Source organism: Corylus avellana, chromosome 6, assembly GCF_965113065.1.
Source record: "Corylus avellana chromosome 6, dhCorAvel1.hap1.2, whole genome shotgun sequence".
Taxonomy (NCBI): Eukaryota; Viridiplantae; Streptophyta; class Magnoliopsida; order Fagales; family Betulaceae; genus Corylus; species Corylus avellana.
In genome coordinates, this window is record NC_142495.1 from 2438140 (window position 1) to 2451189 (window position 13050).

Here is a 13050-nt window from a genome sequence, read left to right on the forward strand (position 1 = left end):
AAATTATTGGGGTTATCCCACATCGGTTGTGAAAGGAGCTGATGGTTTATAAGAGTGAGGAAAAGCCTCACCTCTTGAGCTAGCTGAAATTGAGAGGCTAAAGACCACTTACACATTTTACATAGTCAGCATATGCTTTAAGTACAATAAATAAAGTTAGAAACTTTACGGCAGAGGTTAAACAAGATTAAGATCTAAAAAATAAATCATAGTTAAAGCTATGAGGTTACAACGTCATAAACATAAAAATTTTACAATTAAGTCATATCTATGACTTTAACATTCGCTAACCCATGTCCAAACTTCAGTTATAAAGCATATATGCTCTAGGCAGACTCAAGATAATACATAGGTAACCTATAACCCACTTCAAAAAAAAAAAAGATAGCCCATATTCCAAACTTTTATTTTCTCAGCCATGGGAGTAAAACTTCCACACCGAAACTAATCATCCTTGACCCAAAGGCCAAGATAAAAAACATTTACCTCAAATATCGCTAATGAAAGTAGATATAAGGAGAAGTTAAACAATTATCCAAAAAACAAAAACAAAAACATAATAAAAAGCCAGCAAAACAGCTACAACAATCAGGGTGAGGGTAACAAAGCGCATTGGCGCGCGTGATGATGAGATGTAGTTGTTTTGTGTTGATGGGCAGATGAAGAGCCAAAAAGCACGGTGAGTCAGCACATGGCTTAGCGAAACCAGTTGAAGAGATTAGATCTAAATTTGAAAAACTAGATCTAAAGCTGAACCGATTCCGAACAGACAAAGAGCGGCGCAGCACGGTGGAAGGCAGATGGACGCAGCGGAACATAAGCAAAAGGATAACTGGAGTAACTGAACTGGTAAAAAAAAAAACAAAAAAAACAAAAAACAAAAAACAAAAAAAAACAAAAAACAAAATAAATAAAAAAGGGAAGGGGGAGGAAAGAAGAGGGAAGTAGAGGGGAGGGGAAATTGGCAAATTGCTCCCTCCTCCCCCACAATTTTTTCTACCTAGGTTTTCTCTTTAGGAAAAAAACCTTAGGCCGACTATTTTTTTCATTGCAATTGATTGTAAAAAATAAAATTAAAAAAAACGTTGTTGATGTTGTATCAACGCCAACTAATATTTTATCCATTTTAACTATTTTGTGAAACATCAGAATGATCTTAGACTGCAACTAGTGCGGACATTTCAATGTATGATGTATGATGTATGAGATAGCTACATTTTGTTTGTCCACTATTTTGTCTATTATTATGTCACGATGGCGATGCCCTTATAACTCTCGCTTCCTTTTCTGGATAATTGCACTTCGGACTTTGTGCATTTTACTTTTTGGTGCTATTAGCAACATTCATGAGAAACTCATAATTGAATTTTGGACCCCTTTCTAATTACTACACATATATATATATTGAATTTTTTCTATAATATAATTTGTAACAAATTTCTATCTACTTAGCATTGCTTTAATTATATATAATATGACTAATTCTTATTTCTATTTCCTACTAAATTCCTCTTAGCATTACAACTGACTAATGCTATATAACACGAATACTATGCTATGTTAGCAAAATTAATGCAGCGTAGGATTGCGGTGAACAAGAAAACAGCAAGTTGAAGAGGTAAATATTTCTAAGATTGTGAGACTATCACAAGAATCAAAGAAATCTTCTAAAACAATAGAGATTATCTATGCTTTAAGGAAAATAATGAAAAAATTCAACTCTGAATATTCTTTATTGATAAACAAAACAAATAATAATCATAAACTGAATTGTTAAAGGCTATAAGAAAATATTTATAGTCCAAGACTTCTAGCCCTAAAATAACAATGAAATAAAGTTAATTTAGAAGTCTACGAAAGACAACTAAACCAAATAAAAGACTAACAAAAAAACCTAATTCAAATAAAGACTGAAAGATAAGATAGAATAAACGACTAACAAAATAACCTAATAAAAAACTAAAAGATAAGATAATATAAGATAAGCATTGAATTCCAATCTACATCAAAAATTTAGAAGCCATTATATATATTACTTTGAATACAGGTTAATTTAAAGATTAGAACACCCTCTAACATCATTATAGTAAAATATTTATGAGATATTAAAATGTGATATATAACAATTTTTCTATTTTTATATACAAAATTACACACACCCATATAGACCGTCATTAAATTATTTAACCCGCAAAAGTTGACTTCAACTGTAATGTAATTTTTTCAACAGTTGGGATTTAGTTTGAAATTTTTAATCAGAACGAGAAAAAGTTAAGTGTTATAGCATTAGCAGCAGTTTCTTTTTTATTTTCTCTAAGTTTAAGGCAAAAAATTACTTTTTTTTTTTTATGAAAAATATTCACAATAGCTTCCATCCTTTTTTCTTATATCATTTAAATATTATTTCTTTATAAAATATAAGTTTTTTACCTACCCTCACTTTTTTCACAAAATTTAAACATAATCCCCAATTAAAGACAAAAAGATGAAAGTGGAGAGAGGAAAGATAAATGTTAATAATAAAATAATGTATAGGGAACCACTTTTGGTTCTCTACATATTAGGAAACACTGTAACAACCATTGAGAGTTGGTTAAATGTAAGGAATCTTATGTGAGTAATTTTTTTGTAATTTTTTTAAAATTTTGGAAAAATTTCACTTTGGCTCCCTGAACTTTCACCTTATTTTACAAACCCCCTCTGAACTTTCAAATCTCTCATTTTGGACCCTGAACTTTCAATTACTCTCAATTAGAACTCTTTCATCAATTTTAGCCGTTAAAAATACAAAAAAAAAGAAGATTAAAATATCCTTGATTTTTATTTATTTTTTAAATAAAAAAAGTTTTGGAAGTTAGAATTTTATATAAAAATCAGAAGTATAAACATCATATTGAAAATCTAACGGAGGGGTCTACATTGAGAGTAATTGAAAATTCAAAAACTAAAATAAAAGATTTGAAAGTCAAGAAAAAATTTATAAAATAAAGTAAAAGTTCATATAGCCAAACTAAAATTTTTTCTAAAATTTTTCTTAAATATAAAAAAGGAAATGACATATAAGACATTGTTGGTAGTTCTAAATATAGAGGTTAAAAAGAACTACGGCAGACGTGTGGTACCTGAGCCAAATCCGTAGAGAAAGGGCAGTAGGTGGTAAAGATGAATGTTTTATCGTCGTGTGTTCTTTGACAGCTGATTGGTCTGACGTAGCCGTACAGGGTAGTGGGGACCATGTTCCAAAGAGATAAGTTTATAGGCCAACACGAAGTCGTGTCAGACATGGGACTTCACGTGATGTAGGCCCGCAAGAGACGAACGAGAAACATCTATTGGGCCAGCCCACGCGCCGAGATCGTTGACCCGACCTCCTCGGATGCCCCTAATCCCTGGGGGGGACATGGGTGCTGACGTCAGAGAATGTTTTCTCGCACGTGATTATGCAAGTGGGACGGCCACCCTGGCACCTTCACTTTTTTTTCTTTTGTTTTTTTACTCAAAGCCGGAGAAGGGGGATGGAGGATGATCTTCACTTCATGATAAAGGTGAAAGTAATTACTTGCAAAAAAATAAAAAAGGAAGGAATTACAAAAGAACTGGTCCGTGCGTGAAATGCGCTCAATTATCTTAAATTAATGGAGAAATTTTTATTTTTTTTTTGTAAATAATTTTATGAAATTTATTATTTTAAAAAATATGTATAATCTCATGGAATGTGACGTACACTCATGGGATGAAATGGTGACATGTTAGTTAAAATTCAACTTTTTAGAAAGAAAATTTGATAAATATAACATTTCCGGTCCATTAAATTGAGGGTGAGTTACTTCCTTGGGGCCACCCTTAGAACAAGGCCTCCATAGCCCAAGCATGCTCTAGCTAGAAGGTAGTTAGGTTATGGGCCCAATTTGCTCCTGTAGCGGAGGAGCAGCTAGTTGACTAGAAGGTGCCCATATGAGACCATGGGTCAAGCATGGCCTGGTTCGGTCTAGGCCTATATATACAATGTGTGAAAACTTCAAAATGCTGGCATTAGCCTGCCTTCGCAAGATTTCTGGTGTGATTTTGGCAACCCAAGCCCAGAACTAGAAGGCTGCACGCGGTTTGGGCCCAGCCCAACTTTACTTGTGTGATAAGTGACTCAACATTTTCTGGATTTTTTGAACAAAAGGATTGGTTTTTGGAGAACATTTTGTCGTATTTGTTTGGAAAAGTGTTCGAGGTTATATAAAAGTAAAAATATTTTTGAGTGTTATGTGTTTTGGATTATTTGCTAATGTTTTTATTTTAAAAATAGAAAATAAAAGGAGACCGACAAAGCTTTAACAATTAAAACACTTTTACCTCCACATAAGTACTTCAATACTTGTCTTGCACATGACGTCCACACGTGCCCTGTTACGAAATCTATTTCATGGTCAACATTTTATTTTATAGATCTAAAAGTATACATGATGTCATACCATTTAAAAATTTTAATTCATGTGACATTGTGTATACAATTATATGCTGACTGTAAAATAGCTTATCTCCATTTTAGGAGTCATTTTCAAGTGGAATGAAGAGTATCGTTATCTCCATATTAGGGGGTAACAAGGCATGCATTCATTTTGCTTTACAATGATGCTTCCGGATTGGAAATAAGATCTTTTCCATTTGAAGTGAAATATTGGGTATACATTTTATTGTTTAGATGTTGTTTTATTTCATCCAAACGGTGTCAATAATGTTTACGTCATATAACAATTGTAAAATAAAATAACAACATATTTATCAAGCGTTATATATATATTGAAAGAGTTTTTTTTTTTTTATAATTTTTTTAAAAAATGTCCATATCTCACCTACTAAAGCAAATTATTGAGTCAACTTTCTTTTTTTTTTCGTTTAAGAAAGACAAGAATTCTCAAGGTAGCAAACATTCTTTAGACAATTTATTTATTTTAATACAAATAAAAAGGAGAGAGAGAAAAAAAGAAAGAAAGATGGCGGGTGGGCCGGGTTGTGTCGTCTATGTAGTGGGGCAGTACAACATATGGAGTGTAAATATGAACAATCACGTGGTATATGAATCATCGGCAGGAGCAGCTTTAAATACTTGAAATTAAATGTTGACGAGAAAATTGGACAGCAGCAACGACATGGGAATTGGGAAGCAGTAGATCTGGCTCTGGGAATATACGGCCTCTTCGTGCATTTTTATTGGCCGGGAATTTAGCCTTAAAGAAGAATCATAAACAATATTATCCACTCTCTGCCAATCTCTAAAGCCCCATATATATATATGGACATTATTTTTTATTTTTTATTTTTTTGGATGAATATATATTATGTTATCACTTATTCAACACGATATTTTTAGAATTATTTCAGATCTTTGATCGGTAAATGACAAAGTTGAATGTTCAAAGTAGAGTTTCATCCACCAAAAAAGACAATAATTTCTTCGTTGGATTACTTTACAAATGATTTTCTTACTTTTCTTTCTTTCTTTTTTTTTTTCTTAAAAAAAAAAAAATCTGATTGTTATTTTCCCTCTCTCTCTCTCTCTCTCTCTCTCTATCTCAATTTGTATGGTTTATATCAAACAAGAAAAGTGTTTTTTGTATATATGTACCTCTGAATTAATATCTTTTTATTCGTGTTGTTAATTTTGAATTAAAATGAAGCATATAATTGAATTCATACTATGAAGCACACATGAGATATATACAATACACGTGCAAATAAATCTATCCATTAAATAAGTGGACAGAAGTGAAAAGAAAAATAGGCCTCCCAGCTACCATCTATACCGTCTATTGTCTAAGATGCTTTTGCTATAAATCAAAATAAATAAATAGAAGACATAAACAAATAGAAGTAGAAAAAGCACATGCGTTTTTTTGTTTTCAAGTTAAATTATAATTCTACGTTTCTGAGCCAAACCATACCCCATACTTTGTTTATCGGATTTTGCAATTTTAATTAGCATCCTAGATTTATAATCCACCCACCAAACTTTTGAAAAAGGACAATCTAGTACTCCTTCAAATTAACTACCTAAACTTTCAATTTTGCTCTCTCTATTTTCATTTTTTGTTAACCTAGACAGAAAATACATCTTGTGACTCACACACACATGATTGAAATTGTTCATTATACCCCTTATCAAATGTGTAATGAAGGTTTACTTGGCCACAATGATTTTTTTTTTTTTTAAAAAAAAAATTATTATATAATGCAGGTATAATTAATAATTTCAGCCACATGTGGGTCACATGACGCATTGTCTGTCTAAGTTAACAAAAAAATGCTAAACGAAAAGGGCAAACTAAAAGTGTTGGGTGGTTTGGGGGAGTCGATTGTTATTTTTTAAAGTTTGGTGGGATAATGACTAATCGGGTGTAAGTTGGAGGGGGAATAACATGTTTAATTTTTTCTTTCATAATTGGGATTTTTGTTACTTCCATGCGATTGATTAAGTACCACATGCATGCAATAATTAGCGAATAGAAAGAAAGAAAGAAAGAAAAAAAAAAATTACACATGAACACATTCATAGAGGTCATGTTGTTAAATCTTTTATATATATATATATATATATATATATATATATATATATATATAAAAGATTTAACAACATGACCTCTATGAATGTGTTCATGTGTAATTTTTTTTTTCTTTCTTTCTTTCTATTCGCTAATTATATATATATATATATATAACCCTATCAGATGGCAGGCTCTTGTAATGAGTGAGTTGGTTCTTTCAGGCTTGTAGCGGACAAATTTTGCACAACTCACGCTGAAAATTGTATGAGAGGGTGATTGTCGTTTTCCTGTAGCTCAACATTCGAAGCTGCTGTCTGTACGCCCTTGGCTTCCATATGTTTTGGACAAGTTCCTCAGTAAACAAATAATACATAGTCCTAAGTGTGTGTGCTTAGAATGAAAGATTTAAAGCAAAAAACAAATGCTTATCAATTTGGGTATCTAAAGCACATGGTTCCATTCCTTACTTTCATGCTTTCACCTTTATCTTTTGCCTTGTCTTAATGAAGGAAAACCGAAGACCAATGTGGATGCCACAGAATTCCCTTATCAGAAATTCCAAAAACCTGCTTGAAAAATGTTTGCTTTTGCCCTTATGTCCTCTAGTTCTTGTATCTCAAGTTTAGGAATCCTCCTCAAAATTCTCATGGGGAGGGGGATTATTAAAATCACTCCTTTAACTTATCTGATTTTCCGTATATGCTTCCCCCGGATTCTTCTTATACTCTTTCTTTATGATCTGTGTGCTTTTTGAGACCCTCCCAACGATGATTAAAAATTCTGTTTCAAATCTGTACAGTGAAAAAGAATGGCAAAAGCGAGTCAGCTTTCGCTGCTAATTAAGAGGGCTTATTTTGAAAAGTTTTTCTTCCCCAATCACATGTTAACAAGTTGTAAAAAAGTGGCATGCATGCTTTTTGTTGTTGTTATTAATAGTATTACCATCGTCATCATCATATCTATCTTAAGGTGCATGGCATGCATGATTGAGTAGTCTATTTAAGGTGGGGCTGCGGTTGGGAGGGGAACCAGTCCTTGAATAAGGGAACAAAAGGGAGAATATCACATGCGGGGTGCAGGAATCCATGAGGAATATAAAGATAATGGACCGATCGAAGGGGAGGGGAGTGCCCTTCACATGAAATTATCAGGCCACTTAAATTCGATCCACTCACATGCAAGCTCCACATTCAAATTTGTAGTGAATTTGTAGTGAATATATATATATATATATATATATATATGCGCAGAATTAAGGATATGATATGAAAAGTGGTGAAGGATAAGGTGTTATAAATTTGAGGGGAGGGAAATAATGAAAGAGATCGAAGCTATATATTTCTATATCCTAATTGGCTTGACAATGACCATTCTTTGTCTCATCGATGCATGTAAAGTTTGGCTGCCATGACATGACTCCTTTGAGGGACCCCGACTTTATCTCTTTAATTAAAGAATAAAGGGAGGCCAATCAAAGGGCACCCCTAATCATAAATGCGGTTGTAGTTCAACCCCACCTAACCATAAATATGAATATTGAATAAGAATAAGGTGTACGTTTTAAAGCTTCAAAAAAATGGAAACAGAGGACGAGAAAGAAAGAGCAGCTGCATAAAATGATTTGTTCATGATATGATGGCCCGTGAGTGAGTATGCCAATTGCCAGAGCTTGACTGCCTCCAATCCCCACCACACCATTACATGACAAAATCACAACTCCCACATCCGGACAACCTCCTGGCCGGCTACTTCACAAGACTCCAAAATCCAACAGAAGCATCCCCCACACATCCCACCTCCAGCTCCTCTCGTTTTTATATATATCGCACCTCTCTTTTTCTCTCTCTCTCTCTTACCTAATCCAGAAAATCAGAAAAAAGGGGATATCAAGAGGGGATTAGACCCTTTTGTAGCATGAAAAAGGTTGTTCAATCACTGTTTTTATAGCCTCATTTTACCCTGCATGGCAACTGAAAAGCCTGTAATTTGCTGAGAAGGGTCTCTTTTGCCCAATTTTGACTTCAATCAAAGTTTTTTTTTTTTTTTTGTTTTGGGATGAGAGTTTCCCCCTTGTTGTGATCAGTCCCTTTTTCCCTTCGGAAGAACAACAAAATCCTCAAAGAAAAAGCTGAACTGTCAATTTTCTTCGATTCATTTGCTGAATTCCCCCCCAAATCGTACTGGCAAAATTTTAGCTCTATTGGATCGTTTCCCAATGGCAAAGGTACCCACTACTAGTCTGGTCTCTTTCTCTCTTTCTGCTCCTCCTGATTTCTGATCAATTCCCTTTTTCCTTTCTTCCTTTCTGCCCTTCTCTCTCTCTCTCTCTCTCTCTCTCTCTTAATGATGCAATTCACTGAGGCTCCACCACAAGCCTTAATGCACCAAATGACTCCATTTTCCAATCCCACCATGAACAAAAGCCAAATTCACAGGACTCGGCCATGGCCCGGCTTTCCCACATCAAAAGCCTTAGGAAGCTTCGGTGATGCCAATTGCATGGAGCAACTACTCGTCCACTGCGCCAACGCAATCGAAAGCAACGACGCCACTCTAGCCCAACAAATCCTATGGGTCTTGAACAATATTGCACCCCCCGACGGCGACTCCAATCAACGCCTTGCTTGCGGCTTCCTCCGCGCCCTTATTGCACGCGCCGCCAAAAGCGGTAGCTGTAAACTTCAGCTCGCCGCCATGGCGAACGCCAACACCAATCTCACCATAGACACCCACAGATTCTCAGTCATCGAGCTCGCTAGCTTTGTCGACTTAACCCCTTGGCACCGCTTCGGCTTCTCCGCAGCCAACGCCGCAATTTTAGAAGCCGTTGAAGGGTATTCCGTCATTCACATCGTCGATTTAAGCTTGACACATTGCATGCAGATTCCTACCCTGATTGATGCCATTGCTAGCCGCCACGAGGTCCCTCCTCTCCTCAAGCTCACCGTAGCTGCTGCCGTAGACGATATCCCCCCAATGCTTGATCTTTCTTACGAGGAATTGGGCTCGAAGCTCGTCAATTTCGCCAGGTCTAAGAACGTTATGATGGAGTTTCGAGTGAGCCCTTCAAGTTATAAAGATGGGTTCGCCACCTTAATCGAACAACTTCGTATGCAACATTTAGTGTACGCCGGCGAAAGCGGCGAGGCGCTGGTTGTTAACTGCCACATGATGCTTCATTACATCCCGGAAGAATCGTTCGAAAGTTGTTATGCCTTCGAAAGCTCCTCTCTCCGAACGATGTTTCTAAAATCGCTTCGGAGCTTGGACCCCACCATCGTGGTTCTAGTAGACGAAGATGCAGATTTGACATCGAATAATATGGTGTGTAGGTTAAGGTCGGCGTTTAACTATCTGTGGATTCCGTACGACACGATGGACACGTTTCTTCCGCATGGGAGTAAGCAGAGGCAATGGTACGAGGCGGATATTTGCTGGAAGATTGAGAATGTGATTGCTCATGAGGGGCTTCAGAGGGTTGAGCGGCTTGAGCCACGGAGCCGGTGGGTGCAACGAATGAGGAACGCCAACTTTCGCGGCTTGCCTTTTGCGGAGGATGCGGTGTCGGAGGTGAAGACCATGCTGGATGAGCATGCGGCTGGGTGGGGGTTGAAGAAGGAAGAAGAAGATCTTGTGCTTACATGGAAAGGACACAATGTTGTGTTTGCCACCGCTTGGCTGCCAGCTGCTTGATGAAGGAATATTTTTATTCTTTCACCTTAATTAATTTTTAGTCTATCTTCTTCTATTTTAGAGAGTAGATGAGAGCTTATTGTGATGAAGGTTTTTGTATTCACGTTGCCAAGAATTTGATACAATTTTCTTCGATCTGGCTCTTTTAACCTAATTAAGAAATCTCCCTAGCTCCCTCTCTCTCTCTCTCTCTCTCTCTCTCTCTCTTATAGAATATTCTAGCAAATTTTTGGTGTGTGCCAATTTTTCTGATCACAATTTGTTATTATCTTGATCATATTTTCGCACGGACCCATGATTCGATTTTTCGTAGGAAAAAGAAATCAAAATTGCTTCTGTTCTGTACTCTTCAGGGGGGAAGGGGACTCACAGCAGTTTAATTAATGTGGAAGAAGAACATCATGTTCGATCATATATAGAGCTTTTAATTTCATAAATCAGCTTGTATAGCTGGCTGAGTTGCTTTTCTCCTTCTGGCTGCCTACTACTTTTTTCTTTCTTTTTTTTGGCTCGAATAAATTTGTAATAGAAGCTCTCTCCTCCAGATGAAATCCATTTTTGCCTGGTAGGTAGAGACTGATCTGCAGATTTTTGTGGTGATCTGAAATAAGAATATCTAGCTAGGAGATCTAAACAGCACCCCAGATGTTCAAAGAACCTTGGACTCTTTAATTACTAATAGTTCTAGAAAATGGTTGAGTGGTGTTTCTATTCCGGGAGTTTGCCAGAAAGGGCTTTGCAATTACGGGAATGTTTGTCTTGATGATGTTGTGCGCTATATATGATTCGAAGTGTTTACATAATTTAAGTGCAATATTAATTGTGTGTATAAATAAGGTTTTTGAACACTTTTTTCATGTAAGTCAGTTTTTAAGAATAAGTTTTAGCTTAAAATTTCTCACATGATTTGATAATACATCAAGTATATATGATATCGGGTACAGTTTGTCAAGTATGTGATTGAATGAGTTGCAGTTTTGTAGACGAGTCATGGAAAAGAAGATTTATTGGCTGGATTAAAATATCTTGGTACTATATATATGTGTGTGGAGTTGCCACAAGAAAAAATGATTATCATCGAGTCTGTATCGATAAAATGGGTCGCCATGAATGTTAGCAGCATGATGATATATACTTAATGTTGACAAAACCAAGAAAAATCAATGAATTTGCAGAAATTTTAAACAAAACTAAAACTACCTTAATTGCAATATTGATTTTGTACCGGTAGACTGAACTTCTTGAACTAGATTAATTTTTGGATATTAACGGCCTATTTTGTCATTTTTACATAGTAAACATTAGAATTGGAAAAACTTGGTGAAATAGAAAATTATATTCCTTTGAATAACATTTCTAAAGCCATCAAGATTGGTTTCATATTATGTCGGAACTACAATATATGACCCTTTTACTATGATTAATTAGTCTATTCGTAAACTGGCCTTAGTTTTGATATCTTGATATGAAATATGGCTTTTGGGGTCAGACCCGAGTGGATTTCCAGAAGGATTTCAGTTCCTGCTGGGACTTTTGAGAAGAGGTCGGTTTCTTCTATGTTGGTGGCTGAGTTTTCATTGCATTTCCCAAGAGTTGTCGAGTGCCTAATTTTCTTTTTCTTTTTCTTTTGGCTTCTGGTTTGGATTTTCCCATGTTTTCTGCTTAATTTCTGCAGGGAATTTATCAAAGTTTAATGACTGAAAGCGTCGCTAACTCAACCATATATGATACCGTGAGGATATGGCTGCAACCGAGTCCGTTTCATTGGATTCTGGAATTTATTATTTCATCTTGTTTACGCCTTTATGGTGTTTTCTGATGATATTGTTTTTTGTTTTTTATTTTTTATTTTTTATTGAAATCTTTATTTTATTAGGATGGATTGTTTTATATAAATTCCATATTTTATGTATATGTAGGGGTGTAAGTGGAACTAAAAGTTTAGGTATATGGGTAAAACTAAAAAGAAGACTTTTTGGAGGTAAAAAAAAATTAGTTTAAAGGTTTATCTCATACAAAATATATATAATTTAGATGAAATTTTCAAGTTTTTTTGGTCAGTCCTTTTTTTTTTTTTTTTTTTTTTTAAATTTTTAATTGAGTCCTTATATCAGTTATATGTAGTTGTGCCCTAATTGTATATTTATTCTATATGAAACGTTATACATGCACTATGAAAAATAAGGTGACGAGATAGTGACACATTATTTGGTAGTCAAACTTTTAATACACCTAGCACTCCATAAAGTTTTAATTTTATCAATTTGCTCCTTAAGGTTTTAATTGTTATCAAATATATAATTTCGTTTACCTTTGGTTAAATTTTTAAGAGTGTTGCAATGTCATACCCAATAAAAAAACAACACATGTTCTCTTTAATACAAAACATAAAAAATAAAAAAATAAAAAAATCTATATATATATATATATATATATATATATATATATATTAAAAAAAATCTAAAATCTAAATATAAAAAATAAAAATAATTTTTTTGTTAAAAAAAATAAAACCATAGGTGGGGTGCCCAATTTCTTTTTTATTTTTTTCAAAAATATTTTATTTTTTTCATTTATATAATTTATTTAATTTTTTTATTCAAGGGGACACATGTCACCGTCTTATTGGGTATGACATGGAAACACCATTATAAATTTAATGGAAAATAGATGGAGATATCTATTTCATAACAATTGAAACCTTAGGGAGCAAATCAACAAAATTTAAACCTTAGAGAGTAATTTGATAAAAAAATTTAAAAAATAAAAACCTCAAAGACTCTAGTCGGAGGGCTCTCAAGCAGACACGAACACGAAACGAAGT

The 13050-nt window shown here is 34.6% G+C and overlaps 1 protein-coding gene across 2 annotated transcripts; it reads left to right on the forward strand.

Annotated features, from left to right (window-relative positions):
* The first annotated feature begins 8526 nt into the window (after positions 1–8526).
* On the forward strand, positions 8527–10388 carry LOC132187639 (scarecrow-like protein 32). 2 transcript variants are annotated; one of them, XM_059602024.2, is made up of 2 exons: positions 8527–8757; positions 8908–10388. In XM_059602024.2, the coding sequence occupies exon 2, from the start codon at positions 8913–8915 to the stop codon at positions 10224–10226; it is 1314 nt and encodes a 437-aa protein (XP_059458007.1). In that variant the 5' UTR covers positions 8527–8757; positions 8908–8912; the 3' UTR covers positions 10227–10388. The 2 variants fall into 2 exon arrangements, with proteins under 2 accessions (XP_059458007.1, XP_088373965.1); XM_088517839.1 differs by having other exon boundaries at positions 8739–10388.
* The last annotated feature ends 2662 nt before the right edge of the window (positions 10389–13050 follow it).